Source organism: Protopterus annectens, chromosome 4.part0, assembly GCF_019279795.1.
Source record: "Protopterus annectens isolate FY-2018-M chromosome 4.part0, PAN1.0, whole genome shotgun sequence".
Taxonomy (NCBI): Eukaryota; Metazoa; Chordata; order Ceratodontiformes; family Protopteridae; genus Protopterus; species Protopterus annectens.
In genome coordinates this window covers 510,632,508-510,649,786 of record NC_056733.1, presented here as the reverse complement: position 1 = coordinate 510,649,786, position 17,279 = coordinate 510,632,508, and the positions used below count along the sequence as shown (strand labels likewise).

The 17,279-nt window shown below is 39.4% G+C and overlaps 1 protein-coding gene across 2 annotated transcripts in view; it reads right to left on the bottom strand.

Moving 5' to 3' along the window:
* HECTD4 (HECT domain E3 ubiquitin protein ligase 4) overlaps window positions 1-17,279 on the bottom strand; it is a 5,422,508-nt gene that overhangs the window by 1,828,890 nt on the left and 3,576,339 nt on the right. For both annotated transcript variants that reach the window (XM_044068422.1, XM_044068423.1), the window contains exon 41: window positions 12,112-12,294. In XM_044068422.1, coding sequence (XP_043924357.1) covers window positions 12,112-12,294 — 183 coding nt within the window. The remainder of the gene's footprint in view (window positions 1-12,111; window positions 12,295-17,279) is intronic.

The following is a 17,279-nucleotide window of genomic DNA, read 5'->3' as shown; positions in this document are numbered from 1 at the left end:
GTGTGTCGACAGCTCATACTAGTGTCTAAATTATTTCTATAAGTTTGTGCTGTTACTGGTGGATAGAATCACATTAGAGAACCATGACAGATTGCTGCTCGCTATATTTTTATCTGTTGCTGCATAACTGTCTGTTTTTTGTTTTCTAATGTTCTTCCAATTGGCTCAGTATCTGCATATACTAAGTAGTGGTTCAGGACATTGCATGTGGTAGCTAATTTGCTCAGTGTGTTTTTTATAATCTTTCTAATATATATTTACCATCTCAAAAGTGCTTACTCCTCTCTGTACTCTTCTTTTCTAGACCTAACACCACTCTTAAGTATTCAACTCCGGTACCACCTTTAACATTCCTATAAGAAAAGTGCAGTCCGGGTCTGAACTGTCTGCAAACAGCTACAGTTAACTTTGAGTATGTGTCTAACTGTTTGAGCCAATCTTCATTTTCCCCTGGAGAGCACTGTGCTTTGGCTGTAAGCAGCCCCCCCCCCACCACCACCACCACCCACCACACACACGCACACATCTTCCACTTTCTCTTATTCCCTTCTGTTAGCAAATAGTATCAATGACTGATCAATACTGTGTGTTTGTTTATTTAAACTATACCACAGTAGCCTACTGATACAAGGTTATCCTGGTTTTCCACCTGAGAAATTAAGACAAGACTTACAGTTTCAGAGCAGTCCTTGGTCAATTGTGATAGTTCTTAACACATACTTGTCTTGCTTTGGCTCATTAGCAGCAGTACAAAGAACTGCCTGCTCACACCCTTGTTCTCCCCTCCCCTCCCCTTCCCTCCCCTTCCCTGTTTATTACCTTAAGACAATCCCAGAGTTAATAAATATTACCTGTGGCAGGCACCATTTGTAAAACTACAATCCACTCTGCTACAGGCCCCATGAAGGCTCAGTGTCTCTCCAGTAAGTGTTTTACAACTGTAAATGTCTATTTATGTTGAATTGTATTAGACATTTTACAACTGTATATGTTTATGTTGAATTTCAAGCCTGTACTCCAATCTGCTTACTTACACTATCAGACTATTTACCCCACTCATAGGACCAAAACTGGGACTGGGTTAGCCCCGCTCACTGGCTCGCCCGCCCTCCCTGCCCCCTTATCCCACCCGCCCCCACTGTGTCTACATTTATAGCCACTAGGCCACACCCCTACTTCCTCTCCAACCTACACAACTTCCTCTCCAATTTCCCCCACCACCACTTTACTGTTTAACCACTACTATTCCTCTGAAGCACATTGACCCCACTCATTGATGACATATAACATGTCTATAAATAATTATAAACTCCTTCCTCTTATATTACCACTCTTAATTCTGCCATACTTTCTTACTAGCTATGAAAATCTCACATTCAGAGGTTTCTCTTATCCAAAATGCCAAACCAAGACCCCTACCTCCACTGACTGTGGAACTTGCCCACTACTACACTACCCCAAAATTATAAATTCCAACCACTTGCTTCTAAAAAACCACTCCAATCAACACCAAAATCCAAATATGAACTAAAACTACTATTCAAAGTTATTAGACTACTAGCGTATCTAAGAAAAAACATAACCAAAGATGGGGACATCCATCCTAATCCAGGCCCAACCTTAACTCAAAATCCTACCAGCCCACCACTCTCCCACCGACTGGTCAGCTCCCTCCTAATATGTCACTTAAACATTAGAAGCCTAAACAATAAGATACATAGCCTGCATGCTGTACTAGCCACATACCTCCCCAATATAATGTGTCTATCTGAAACATGGCTCCGGCCATCAACCAAAGACAATGAGATCCTGCCTCCTGGTTACAATATACTTAGGGCAGATAGAGTAAAGAAAAGAGGAGGTGGAATAGCCGTCTTATATAACAGCACACTTAACATCATAACTAACCCTATACAACCACCCCAGGTCTCTAACGCTGAAATACTAGCTCTAAAAATTCTACTAAATAATCATAAGGGCATTAACCTAATTGTCACCTATATTCCCCCTGGGAACAATGTAGAAACACTAGAGGTCATTCTACATTGGATAGCCAACAACTACCCTCAAGAAACCATTGTCCTGGGCGATGTTAATATTGACTGGAACCAATGCACAGCACAGTCCAACCCCATCCCTGTTAACCTACATGGATTCTCTCAGATAATATCATCTTCCACACGTACAGGTAACAATAACCAAAAAGAGAGTATACTAGACTGGATACTCACCAACAGTCATCCCCAGAACTATATGTCCGGAACTCTCCCTAATGATCTTAGTGATCACCTGCTCACATACATCATGAAAGACAAAATTAATTGTACAAGCTTACCTATTTATACGTCTATCAGATCCAAGAAGAACTTTGACCCAACTAAATTTCAACTTGAACTCAAATCATGTAACTGGACAAAACTAAAGTTCCTTCCCCTTGATGAGGCAGTGTCATCATTTAACAATTCATTCCTTACTATACTTGACTCGCATGCCCCTAAACGCTCAATAAGAATTAAAACTCAACTAGCACCCTGGCTAACAACAGACACCAAAACCAAAATAACAACTAGAGACAAAGCGTGGGATAAATGGCGCACTACCAAACTACCCCTAGATCGTATCAAATTCCAACAACTTAGAAATGAGACTAAAAAAGCCATCATACTAGATAAGAAAAATTACTTCTACAATCTGCAACATAAACATCAGAATAACCCTCAAAAGTACTGGGCAGGCATAAATAAACTTCTCCAACCAGGCAAATCCACTACTCTGACCCCATACTTTCTTCACAGAAACCATACAGTCATTAGCTAACCAACTTTCTCCTCCCCACACTTCTATAAACACTATACCCGACTCACCACTCTCTTTTAACTTCCAGCCAGTGTCCACATCCTTTATCAGATCCCTTTTGAAAAAACTGAAGCCAACCACCCTTTCAGCCGATCTTCTGCCGGCTGAATACCTGCAAATTGCTGCAGATGTCGTAGCCTACCCTATCTCAATCCTAATTAACAGAACCATAACCGAGGCCTCAATCCCCTCAATGTGGAAAATATCCTATGTTATTCCACTCCACAAAGGAGGTTCATCCACAGAACTATCCAACTATAGACCTATAGCCATACTATCACCACTTGCCAAAATTATGGAAAAGTGCATGCACAACCAACTAATGCTCTATCTAACCCAAAATAAACTACTCACAGACTCTCAACATGGATTCAGACCCCATCATAGTACAACCACTGCCCTCCTCTCTTTACTGAAAACATTAATCTTAACCGAATAATAAAAAATATCCTCCGCTGTCTTCCTGGACCTATCGAAGCCTTCGATATGGTAATCCATCAGTTACTTCTATATACTTTAAAACCCTGTATCTAGATACTCCAGCCCTTGACTGGTTTCAAGCTTACCTCACTGGGAGACAACAAGCAGTAATGTGGCAAAACAAGCTCTCCTGCCTACTACCAAATACCATATGAGTTCCTCAAGGTTCCATATTAGGACCTCTCCTCTTTTCAGTCTTCATAAACGACATCCAAACAGTCATCCCTGAAGCCACCTGCATTCAATATGCAGATGACTCGACTATAATATGTTCCAATGCCTCTCTTGCAAATCTACTAACTACCACCCAACATAGCTTCACCAAAGTCGAAAACTGGCTTGCCAACCATCTCCTGATCTTAAATCCAAACAAAACCAAATTACTTCTCTTCTACCCAACCAATAGATCTCCGACTGAAAACTTCACTATAAAATCCAATAATGGGACCATCATCTCCCCAGACACCTATACAAAGCTATTAGGAGTAAACATTGACAATAAACTCAGATTTGATATACATATCAACCAAGCCATTAAGTCAGTCAACAAGAAACTTGGGACCCTATATAGAATTAAAGCCTTCCTTACCCCGAATGCCAGGGCAGCCACAGCTCGTTCACACCTTCTCTCTACCCTACTATATGCCTCTCCTGTCCTCACTCACCTTAACAAATCTGATCTGGCCAAGCTCTCATCCTGCTATAATCACATTGCCAGGTTCATTACAGGCCTACCCTACAGAACACACCACTGTACTAACCTGAAAAAGCTTGGATGGATAGAATTCCCACACCTTCTTCACCAGTCCCAACTCATAGAGGCCTTCAAAATCCTTAAACAACCTGAGAATACCCCAGCACTAAAAAACTTAATGATTCCCTACTCCAATCTAAGCTGCCTTGGCTCAGCAAACAGACTCCTTGTCCAAACAACTAAATCTCTCAACCTAGGTGGTGACGCGCTATTTGCCAACACCACTGGTAAAATATGGAACTCTCTCCCAAATAACATCACGCTTGCAACTTCTCTAAGTCAATTCAAAAATAGTCTAAAACTCCACTTCAAGTCACACTGGCTATGTCCTTGCTCAAACCCAGACTAGCTCTGTGCCATTAACTAAAACATAAACAACTAGCTAAGATGATAAGTACTTTGTATACTGTGATAAAGAAATATGTATCCTGTCTAACTCTATGTCATTATACTGCCTACCGTCCTTGCTAATATGTTATTAATGTTACATTTGTAGTCATCTCAAAACAGTAATGGCAGTCGTGTACTTGTATGTAAATAGCCTATGTTTTTGTTAAGTTCTTTCAGCTCATTTACTGTACCTAATTATCAATGTAACTCTGTTGGAGCTTTTCTCCCCGGGCCTCCGCTGAAAAAGGACATGTATCCAGTCGGACCATCCCAGTTAACAAATGTAAAATAAAAAAAAAAATAAAATAATAATAAATAAGTTTACCCTTCTTATAAGAACAAATTATGGGGATGGACAGAGGTACTGTCTTCAGAAAGCTCCTTCTTATTTCGGCCACCACCACAATAGCATCAAATGGGGGTTCCTTGCTTCAATGAGACCCATTTTGAGGGTACACTAAAATTTTGACAGCCACACTCATCGATTTGAGATAACCTAAAAGAAAGGTTATCCATGCTAAGATGCACGGTATACCCTGTGATTCTACTAAGTGCTGTTTGGCTTTGTCTTATCTTTACAGTTCTCTCAGCTGGGAAACACAAATGCTTTCAGGAAAAAAAATCTCCAAGCCATTTCTCTTTATTAGTTTCTCTCCTAGAGACATGAGAACCAGACACAAAACTGACAAGCATACATTTGTTTACTTGAAAAAAAGCCTTTTAATATTCAATATTCTTTTTCATTTACTTGTTTTCTCTTAACACCTGTTACTATATTAAGATAAGGGCCTCAACCCAATCATTCCTCTATGCTAGAATGAGAAAAAGCACACATTTTTGTCATGATCTTTTAACCAGATTTTTCTTTTTCACACTGCAGTGTGGGAGAAGGAAAACAACAGGAGCACCTATTTACATTAATATCCCCATTACACTTAAAAAAATAACTGAGAAAACTTTACTTTATAGCATGCAAAGAACATCATGCACTATTAAAATAGTACCATTAAGAAAACATTTTGTTTTACCTACAGTTAACTTTTTCTATCCTCTTCCCTTCTCCTGAGTATTCTTTTGAACATTAATGACATGAAGTAGGGCATAAGCTTTATAACCCCCTACAAGTTTAAAAAAGTCCAATAGTTCCAGATTTTCATGATTCATAAATATAATTACTGCTTTGTAATCCCACATTTGCCAATTTTTAAGCTGCTGGTTTTATTCTTGTTCATCTCCAGCTCCTAAATCCTGTCTCTGCTTCATTTCCAACTTACTTTCAATTCTTCTTGTAGACTCATTTTTACCCTTCTCTCAAATATTTTCCACTGAAACACTGGAAAAAGTTTTTACTGCCAAATTTATTTATTTATTTTTTAAGATTATTATTTTGTACTTGATTCTTCTTCTTTCGGCTTTTCCTGGTTAGGGGTCGCCACAGCGGATCACCATCCGCTCATGATTGGCAGTTGAGTTTTACAGTGTCAGGTTGCCAGCCCGGCGCCCAACCTTCCACAGAAGGCACACACATGCACACACTTACACCTAGGGCCAATTTAGTGTGTCCAATCCACCTACAGCATGTCTTTGGCATGTGGGAGGAAACCCACACGACCACAGGGCGGACATGCAGACTCCGCACAGAAGGCACCCCAGCCGAGGATCGAACCGGAGAACCTCTTGCTGTGAGGCGGCAACGCTAACCGCTGCACCACCGTGGCCGCCCATTATTTTGTACTTGATAAAACCAGAAAAGGACATTTTAGTGCTGTGGAATATTTTAAGACAGTTTCAAGCCTTTTCAGGATATAAAATTAATACGGATAAAACAAAGGCCATCACTGTATATTATGTGCCCACACATAAACGTGTTCAGAAATACCCACATTTAAGTGAACATGATAAAATGAAGTAGTATGGCCTATAAAAGCTTCTATTATGGCTAAGGTTATTTGCGAAGAAACTAAACAAACAAAAGATAATACAAAAACTGAGAATCTGAAAGCTCCTCTTTACAGATATGGATACCAAGATACATGCAGTGAAATTTGTTTTAGAACCTTTAGCTTTACAGACAAGTCAAGCATATGTTTATCAACCAGATGAGTAAATGTGGACAATAATCAACAAACACTTAAAGGAATTCAACTGGGATGGGAAGAGGGCAAGGATCAAGTGGGATAAGTTGATCCTCCCAATACAACAATGTGGTTTAGGATTACCTGATGAGAAGAGATATTTGAGAGCTACACAATTAAAGCTCATATACATAACACAAGCAAAAAGTTACAATTCAAAGTGGAGAGGGATTATGATGAAATGGGGGAAATCCAAGAAACAGACAAAGTAGCATTTTGGATGCAGATCCTTAAGGAGCATAACAGCAGCCATACATAATTTTACACTCAAAGTAGCAGAAAGTATTCTAAGAATGAAGCCAACACAGGATGGGGAAAGGAGATTTTGCTAATGGGTATGTCTGCAATTAGGTATGCAAAGAACAAGCATGAGGAGGCTAAACCTTAATGGATAAAAATGGCAAAAGAACCAAGGTATCAGGAACAAATAACTACAGAGAGATAAAGGTAAAAGAATGGAAAGAGGCCAAGAAGACATTTGGACTGCAGGCTAGAGACTGCCTTCCCTACCAGGGATTGACTTCAGAGTACAAAGAGAAAGGGCAGGGGAATCCTCAGTGGAAGACCTGCTCTGGTACAGTTTTCGTTAAATCTAGAACAGAAGCTGCTGTTAAAAAAAGAATAAAATTGCCAAAGATTCCAAAGACAACAACAAGGCATTCTACAACTATGTCAAGAATCCAAATGGTAATGCTCAGATCTGCTCTGAGCTAAAACAGAATGTCATTAAATATACTGATCCCAAGGATATTGCCAATATCCTGGCAGATCGATTCAGTGCCAACTTCACCCCCCTCTCACCCCCTAAATGGCCCATCTCAATACCGGAAGATTGCCAAATTCCGGTAATAACGGCCACACAGGTAAAAAACGCATTCTCCAAAGCTAAGAATACAGCTTCCATGGGACCAGATGACATCCCGGGCTGTGTACTACATGAACTACAATATGAACTGGCACCTCACCTAAGTGTCATGTTTAATCAGCCACACCTCAGGTTTCGTGCCCACTGAGTGGCGCACAGCTACAGTTATCCCACTCCACAAGGGGGGATCCACCTTGGATCCCAGAAACTACCGTCCCATCAGTCTGACAAGCCTTATCTGCAAGGCCATGGAGCGTATTATCATGGAACTTATAAACAAAGACATTGCCAACCTTCAAACACTGGACCCCACCCAGTTTGGGTTCGTGAAGGGCCGATCTTGTCTCCTGAACTTGACTGACTTCTTCGAATCAGTCTCCAGAGCCATGGACAAGGGTATGGTGCTCTACACAGCCTATCTAATCCTTTTCAAGGCATTTGACACCACCTCCCACTCTGGAATTGTAGATAAACTTACTAAGCTGGGCATTAATGCCTACGTCACCCAATGGGTTGCTAACTGGCTTACTGATAAAACCCACACTGTAAAAGTAGCCGACTCCAAATCCAGCTCCAGACAAGTGACAAGTGGAGTACCTTAGGGTTCAGTCCTGGGACCGCTCTTGTTTGGCATCTACTTCTCTTAAGTACAGGCCAACACTAAGGGACTCTGGATAACAAAGTTTGCAGATGGCTGCAAACTGGGAGCCATTATTGAATCCCCAAATGATGTGGATACTCTACAAAAGGGCCTTACAGAAACAGATGCTTGGTGCCAGAGCCATGGGCTCAAGCTCAATGCCAAGAAATGTATAGTCATCCCCTTTGGGAAAAAACATGTATCCATGAATTACCATATAGGTGGCAGTACACTAAACACCGAAAGTTTGATAAGAGACTTAGGGACACAGGTGGACAGTGGTCTCACCTTCGATAACCACATCGCCACAACAGTCAGGAAATCCTTCTATGTGGCACACCTCATCACTAAGGGCTTTTCATCCAGAAAAAAGGAGGTCATTGTCCCACTGTACTCATCCCTCATTAGACCCATTATAGAATACAATGCACCGTTTGGTATGTACCTCTCAAGACATCTGCAACAACTGAAAAGGCCACAGAAATACCTCACTAAAAGAATCACAGGCCTAAAGCAGATGCCCTACGCTGACCGCCTTAAAAAACTCCAGCTATACTCTGTCACATATCGTCTACTCAGAGGCGATCTTTGCTTAGCATACCCTTGTATGTCAAACCCAGAGCTGTTGGACATGTTACACTTATAGAAATCCCAATCCCTCAGAGCCACACGCTCCAGGGATCTAAACCTTGTCATCACAATAAACAAAACATGCTGGAGGGATAGGTTCCTTACCCAGAGACTCCCCAGACTCTGGAACAGATTGCCCATACATGTCAAGCAGAGTGCCTCTTTGGTCCTCATCAAAAGGAACTTTGACGATTGGATGGGAGAAAGGAAATTTACCCCGGGGATCACGTCAGTCACCCTGCTAGATAGGGGTCCAGGGAAGTAAATAGTGTGGGAAGAAATAACCAGGGAATTGTTATGGCTAGGCTTGTATAGGCCCTAGGGCTGATAGCCTAGTACCAACCTATGAACCTATAATTAGTAGAGCATATATGGCGCAGCGGACAGTTTAGTCGCCTCACAGCAAGAGGTTTACTGGTTCAATTCTTCATGTGGGGTGCCATAGGTGTGAGTATGCATGCGAGTGTGTGGTGTGGAAGAACTACCATGGCAGAGATAGCCACCCGACAGTGTAAACCTTGGCACTAGATGATTGCCACCATTGAAATTACACCCTGACCCCATGTGCAAAAATGGGAAAAAGGGGTTGTGGGTGGATGGATATAAAATATTGCAAGATAACTATAGGAATCAATCAGACGAGTTGAGAAAAGATTGGGAAGAGAGACTGGATATGCAATTTCCAGGGTAACAATAGGAGGACATATCTATGCTTCAAAAGTACGCGACATAGTCTAGAGACTTGGGGGTTTTGCTTGGAAGTGTTTGCATAGGTATTTTTATACCCTAAGCGGACTCCACAGAATTCTTCTTCGGCTAGATGGCAAATATTGGAGGTATGACAGGGAAGAAAGAGGTAATAGGGAATGTATGTTTTGGGAGGGTAAGGAGTTGGCAGATTTTAAAAATTCCCTACACAGTACTATGTCAGAAATATTGGGTGAGCAAATGGGTGAGAGTGGGGAAATAATCTTTTAAGGTGGGATACATAATCTGAATTGCCTAGACATAGTAAGGCATTGTTAAATTTAATTTTGGTGACTACTAAAAAACAATTACTAGAAAATGGTTATCAAAGTCTAAATCAAATGTATTTGAAGTATCACGCATTGTAACAGAGACAAAAGAACTGGAAGTGTGATCTTTAAAAAAAAAAAAAAAAAAAAGGGTAGGAGCAAATTATAAAGAAATAAACGGAAACTGAGAACAATACATGCAGAATAATGTTCTGGAAGGGGAGGGAAGGTTTAACAGAAGGTGGGCATTGAACAATTTACATAATCTTGGGACTGATGATAGTTGTACAAAATAATTTATGTGATGTATAATGTATGTAACTAGAAACATTTTTTTTTCTTTTATATAAATGCATGTTTGCCTATGTATTAAGTGATAATTTAATAAACGTTTAAAAAATCTAATGAAATTATGAAGTAAGTGCTCTAGTTAATCGTATAAGGAACAACAAAGGGTACAGTTTAAGTTTCAGGCTCTTGACAGTGTACTATAGAATGGAGACATTAATAATCAAGCAGAATCAGAAAGCTGCAATGACAATTTAATTGGCAGTCACTAACACTGGGCTGTTTAAATGCAGTTGTTTATCAAATGTATTTTGAAAGCAAAGCCACTGACTGGCTAATAAGTTAAGGAGTTGTTATAAATAGTGGTCGTCTTTGTAGCAGTACCAATTCTGCTAAGTGTATGTTGACAAAATCTTGATTGACAAGCTGTATACACGTCTTTCTAATACTTTTGCTTTTAGTTTCCAAACAACTGCAGTGCTTTGATAGTAGCTTTTGTAAGTTTGAAACCCAGAAAGTGAAAACACCCATGTAGTGCAACATTATTTTATTCATGCTTCTTGTAAAAAAATGAACCCGAATAGAATGACAAGAACAACTAAAAGAACACATTAGACAAAAAGGATTTATTTGTTCTTAAGATCGAATTTCTCTGGAGAAACTTACACACAGCTCTTTACACATGAATATGCACTTCAAAAATCCATGCTGTTGTAACACCAACCATAAACAAACTTCCACGGCAAGCTTTTTGAGTCAAAAGAAATGACAGGCCTTAAAGGAGGTACAGTTAGCTTTTCTGTTACAAAATGCAGATCCTGAGCTACAGGCATTTGATTTCTATGACATATTAACTGTACAATACTCTTCAAAAAATTCTTAACTGTCTGCAACTAAAGTTTTCAAAAGTAAACCAGCAGAAATTCCTTAACTATACACCTTAACAAATCAATAAGCAAATATAACTTAATGTAAACTTGAACACCACAAATAGCATTCCACCCAGGCCCACACAGTACTATCAGCATCTCACAAGCTCTACTGTTTACTCTTCGTCTGCTTGGAGCGGTGACAGGTGATGGATGCATCGCAACAAAGATTAGAAGAAAGAAACAAACGAAAGACTCGGTAAAGACAGAAATCTGTCTGAAAATTTTCCCAAGTGGAAGAAGAAATACACAGTTAGCATAGCACTTCTACCTGATGGAGGCTGTTAATCAGTGGTTATGTTAATCAATACTACTATGCAAGTGTAGATGCATCAGGAAGATCTACAGAGGAAAATGTGTAACTCCCATTACTTTACTACACACGTGGCCAAAAAAAAACTCAAGGGGTATAGATGAAAAATCATTACCTCCCATGAGTCCCTCAACATCACTGTGGTGACCATTATAAGCACCAGAAAAGGACTGAATACCTACCAGTATTAAGAAAACAAAAGCTACTAGACAGCATCCTCCAAGCTTTCCATTGGGCATTTCTACTGCAATGATTAAAACAAAAAAAATGCTTGCAGCAGAACTAAGTAGAACACGTATATATGAGGGAGCTACTACCATAAATAGGGAAGGGAAGGAACATCTGCCAAACTAGCACAAGAATGGGCAACAGAGGTGTTGTTTTATGTAACCCCTTAATAAAATATTTGCTACAAATCAAAATAACCCACGACTAATAAAAGAAGGAATTAGTTACTTCCAGAGGAAAAACAAGAAACTAATGGTCTGGCAACAATGATACTGACTGGTAGGATACTACCGGCTTTACAAAACCACAGCACAATAAACACAAAAAGTCAGACAATGCATAATGGAAATGTATACACGAGGACGAATGCGCATTTGTTATTCATTTCTTTGTTAACAGATTTATTCCATTACGCATATCAAAAGTAACCCCATTTTCTGGCTTGACTCTTGACCAAGTATAAAAATATAAACAAAAAACAAATTATGCAAATCTGAAAAAAATTAAATAACATCACAAATGATACAATAATAATAATAATAATAATTAATATCACACATTTTAAATGACTAAGTTAAAATGATTACCTGTACTTCTGATCCTATTTTAATAGTTTCTTTAAATCCGCCAAGTGCACAAAGTGCTGCTATAGCCTGGCGGGCAATAGCCTGTAGTTTTGAAAGCTTCCTGCCATTGCTGCTACCATTTTCCAGAATACTTTCTGCATATTTCCCCAGTTGTGGAATGTACATGAGAGCACGAGACAGAACCTACACATTAAAAAAAGAAATGTTATTTAAAATAAGCATCCAATATCTACAAAGTCACTCAGAATAATGGAGATTAACTTCTGGAAACAATGCAAGTTACAGAACCTGAAGGCAGTATAAATGTCTAAATATATACACCTATATGCATGCTTGCACATACACTGTGCATAACAAGTCTGCCAAAAAAAAATCACAATAAAATGCAAATATGTTGAGGCCTCCTATGCCACTGCAGCACTTGGGAAGGGGAATGCAATGCAGCTGTGAAAATATGATATTCTTCAAATTCTCAAAAGATTGATAAAAACAGTGACAATGGGCTTTCCAATGTGGCTGCACACTGTGTAAAAGCTTAATTTCAGCTTTCCCTGTCTGAAAACAGAAACTCATAAAAGAGAGCCAGTGAATTTGTCTTTTTGGGTAAATTTCAGGTACTACCTAGTAAGTGTACTGCTTGGGTGCAAGCAAAGAAGAAATTTAGACAACACGAATGAAAATCAACCACAAAAAGTGAGGAGAAAACACTGGCTGGGAAGAATCCTGCAGCTGTTAAGCAAAACCCAGTTCAAGTTCCAGCTTTAGTGCAAGACATGACTTCTACTAACTTAGAGGAAACAAATAAGTCAAATGCACTTATTTCTGATAAAAATAAATGAAACACTGCAGTAGTATATCAATTCAAATAACAAAAGGCTGAAAATTGGAAGAAGCTTTAAATAGATATTCAGATGAGCTGATAAAACTGCAAAAATTAGAGGTCGAAATAAAGAAAAGGCAGGCTGAATACGAGACTGTTCAAGAAGAGATGTTTCAAAAAATGGGACATAGGGAAAACCTGATATTTTCTGCTGTACCAGAACAACTGTAAGGAACAGACTCTGTTAATTTTATGAAAGCACAAATAAGCAACTGGACTGGTAATCCACAGCTGTTAAATGAAAAGGCATACTGTATGTATGTTCCAAACCTGGCAATGAGATAGCAGCCAAAACCTCTAATAATAAAGATGCAATCCTATCTGTAGCAGAAGGAGAAAATACTAAATGTTGGAGACAGTGGAGTGTTTGTGGAAAATGATTACTTACTATACACAGGACAGAAGAATAAATTTATTTCAGCAATCGGAATGTCGAGAAGCAGTTGTGAGATTCAAGATGCTGTAATCCAGCTATCTTCAAAATATTTTTTCCTGGACAAAGTCATTTCTGAAGCAGAACATGTTGAGGAAGAAATACAAAAAAGTTTGTCCGACAAAAAGTGACGTATAAAACAGAAGGTGATTCTGCTTCTTATTATTCTGATGATAAAGCTCACAGAGAGAGACCATGCCAATGAAACCTTTCCCAATGTTCCAAAAGAAAATGCCTGAGAGACAGAATAAAGCACAGTAGTCGACTAGAAGAATGAGAAGTACATTGGAAATGAACCAGAGACTACAGTTGGGAGCTGGAGAACAACATGAAGAAAACCAGCAACTTGGAAATAAATGAATAAATGTGGAATTACAAAGCATCAATCACATTTGTGAAATATGATACAACAAGAAAACCTGGAAATATTGGACTTTTTTGACTTTGCTAAAGTTATAGGGGACTACAAAGCATATGCCCTACTTGATGTTACTAATGTTTGGAAGAATATCAAGGACAGAAGAGAAGAAGGATGCAGTAACTAAGTAAAACTGTTTTTGTTCTTAACAATATATTTATAAAACATGGCATATACTGCATGTTATGTAGTAAAGCTTTTTCAGTTATTTTTGTGTGCAACAGGGATACTAAAGTAACCAGGTGCTTTTTTTTCCTCCTTCATTCTTTCTTCTTCAGTTTTAAGAAATATAGGCACTGCAATATAAAAAGAGAAGAAAGCCAAGACAAAAGACAATGATACAAGTAAAACTGATATGCTATTTCTTATTTTTTGCATTGGGGAATGACTGGATTAAGGCCATTGGTGTGGATCTAATAACAAGTATTAAGTGGAAGCAAGTTAAAAAAAAACATTGAATGTGATGAAAAGTTTTCACTTAGCAAATAAATGATCACAGTGCAACATTAAAAGCTTGCAACTGAAAGCAACTATATTGTTGGTTCCCATGTCTCTATGGGGACATGCTGACAAGGGCAATAAAAACAGAAAACCATTATCTTTCAATAACTAAATAAAAATGTTTTCGGAAAGCATTTAAATTGCTTTCTACATCTAGGAGAAGAATAAAGACATGAAAAAACAGCACTTAGTTTAAGCAGAAGCACAGGTTGTACCATGCGTCTTAGCAAGCATAACCTTCATTATAGGTCATTTCAAGCCTGTAAGTATAGTTCTCAATCTGGGACAACTGCTCCTATTAGGGGTGTTAAACTTCATTACCTGAAAATGTACATATTTTTTCTGTGTTTGTATTCAGTTAAATGGTTCTGGGGATTTTATGGGGGTGTGTTTGTATTTTAGCTTGAGGGTTTTCATTAAAATAAAAAGTCTTGTAAGATGTGACATAGGTTCATAGAAGGTTACTAAGCTAATGGCCCCAGGGCCCTTACAAGCATAGCCCAGTTCAACCCATGTTCTCAAGAGTGTCTGGTTCAAGCAGACACTAAAATCAGTACATATTGCCCCTGTCCAAGAGGGACACAGGTGGAACACCCACGGTGAACTTCTGATTACCAATCCAATTGTCCAAGTTGCCCTTAAATAGGGCCAACAAAGGGTTTTGTTTAACCTGAATAGGAAGCTTCTTCCAAAGCTGGGGCAAGCTCTATGAAACAAATCTGTCTCTCCAGCAAGACCTGTTGATGTCACATACCAGGTTATGGTCCTCTGAGCGAGTGACTTGTATGCCATTTGACTTGTGATAGTACATTTCCATCAAAGCTGGGTCAGAGATCGTCTATATGGAAGGCACAGGTCACCTCTGAGCAGTCTGTATGACAGAGTAAAGTGACAGGGATTTCAGTCTGTCCGTATAAGACAGATCTTGAAGACCCTGAATTTCCTTTGAAGGAACCTTTGTGGTTTCTCTAAATGCTGCAGGTGTTTGCAAAGGAACATACCAAGGGGAGTGTTGTACTCTATTACTGGCCTGATGAGGGAAGAGTACAGGGGGTTGCAACCTCTTTTTTCTGGAGGCAATGCCCTTACTTATATGACATGAGCAGTATAAAATGCCTTTCTTACCACTGTGGCGACATGGTGATTGATGTTAAGGTTGCTGTCAACCTGTGTGCCCAGATCTCTTGCCACTGACTGTGTGCTTAAGGTACTGCTATTGATGTGGTAGTTTGCAGAAACATCACACTTGCTTAAGGGGATGATGATGCATTTTTCTGCATTAAGTTTAAGACCATGGCTTTGGCACCCGTCATTAGCCTATGTAAGACCTTCTTGCAGGATGTTGTCATCACTAGGGGTTTCAATGATCACTCCCAGTTTGCAGTCTTCAGCAAACTTTGTCAGCCAGAGTCCTTTAGTTTTAGCCTGTACTTCCTTGAAGAAGATTCCAAACAGTAGGAGTCCCAGAACCAATCCCTGTGGAAAACCATTGGTTACAAGTCTGCTAGAGGAGGTGGAATCCTCTATTTTGACCGTATGAATTCTATCAGTGAGACAGTTTCCAAGCCACCTGACAATATATGGGTTAATACCCAGTTGGGAGAGTCTATCAATGATGCCTGAGTGGGGGATTGTGCAAAGGCCTTGGCTAAGTCTAGGTAGGCCATATGCACAGATATGCCCTTGCCTAGGGCTTTGATGACTGCCTCAAAGAATTACACCAAGTTTAACAGGCATGATCCCCCCTTGACAAAGTCAGACTGGGTGGGGTCAAGCATTTGGGGATTTCCTATGTCTTTATTAATAAGGTCCATGATTTATAAAGTCTAGTAAATCAAAAATGATGAAGTCATTGTTTGTTAGTTACATTAGACACAAACTTGAGTATGGACTAACACTATGGAAACCCTATAAGAAAACAAGCATGAGTAAACTGGAAAGAGTACAGCGGAAATATACCAAGAGCATCCATGGATGTGAAAATTTAAGTTACTATGAAAGACTAAAATATCTTATTTTGCACATGTCTATTACAGACATCTAGGAGGAGATCTTATTGAGGTATATAGGGCATTTAGAGACAACTACCTCTAGGAATGTTTGTGGTAATCAAAAAGTAAAGTAGAGAAACATCAGACAACCTACATAGAAAATTCTACATGAATGAAGTGTACTAACTGGTTCTCTGACAGAATAACTGATGCATGGAAAAATTACCAAATTACATTAAAGCAAGTACTACTTTAGATATTTTTAAGAACAGCCTGGACACATATTACAGGAACAAGTGTTTTGGTATATTGGCAAGCTAGATAGGCATTAATGCCTGTGCTTGAAATATTTGTATGTATTCATGTATGATGATTCGTTCCAAAGTCTTGCAGATAAAGCTAGTCAGGCTAATGGGTCTACAGTTTCCGGGGTCTGTGGATGCACCCCTTTTGTGCAAAGGGATGACCGTAGCTGTTTTTCATTTCATTGGGTTGAAGACAGTGTTTAGGCTGTGACTGAAAAGCGTGCTCAATGGTGATGCTAATTCCTGTTTTAATCCATGCAGAACACAGTCTGGGATATTGTCTGGTCCCATACAGGTTCTACTTTTGGCCTTGGAGAAGGCATTTAAGACCTGCTCCTCAGAGATACTAAGTGGGGAACAAATGTTTGGGATGCTTAGGGGTATATGTGGTGGGATAGGGGAGTGAAGTGTTTGCTGAACCTGTCAGCCAGCAGGTTTGCTACATCCACAGGTTCTATACATATATAGTACCACTGACTATGAGCTCAGCTCAGATCTGGGCCTTACCTTTGAGGTTACACATGTAACTAAAGAATGCCTTGTGGTTACCCTTAGTAGGGAAGCTAATCCGGATTCAAAGTTAGCTTTGGAGGACTTCACTAGGAGTCTTATTTGCTTGTTTAAGTTGACGAGGGAGTGT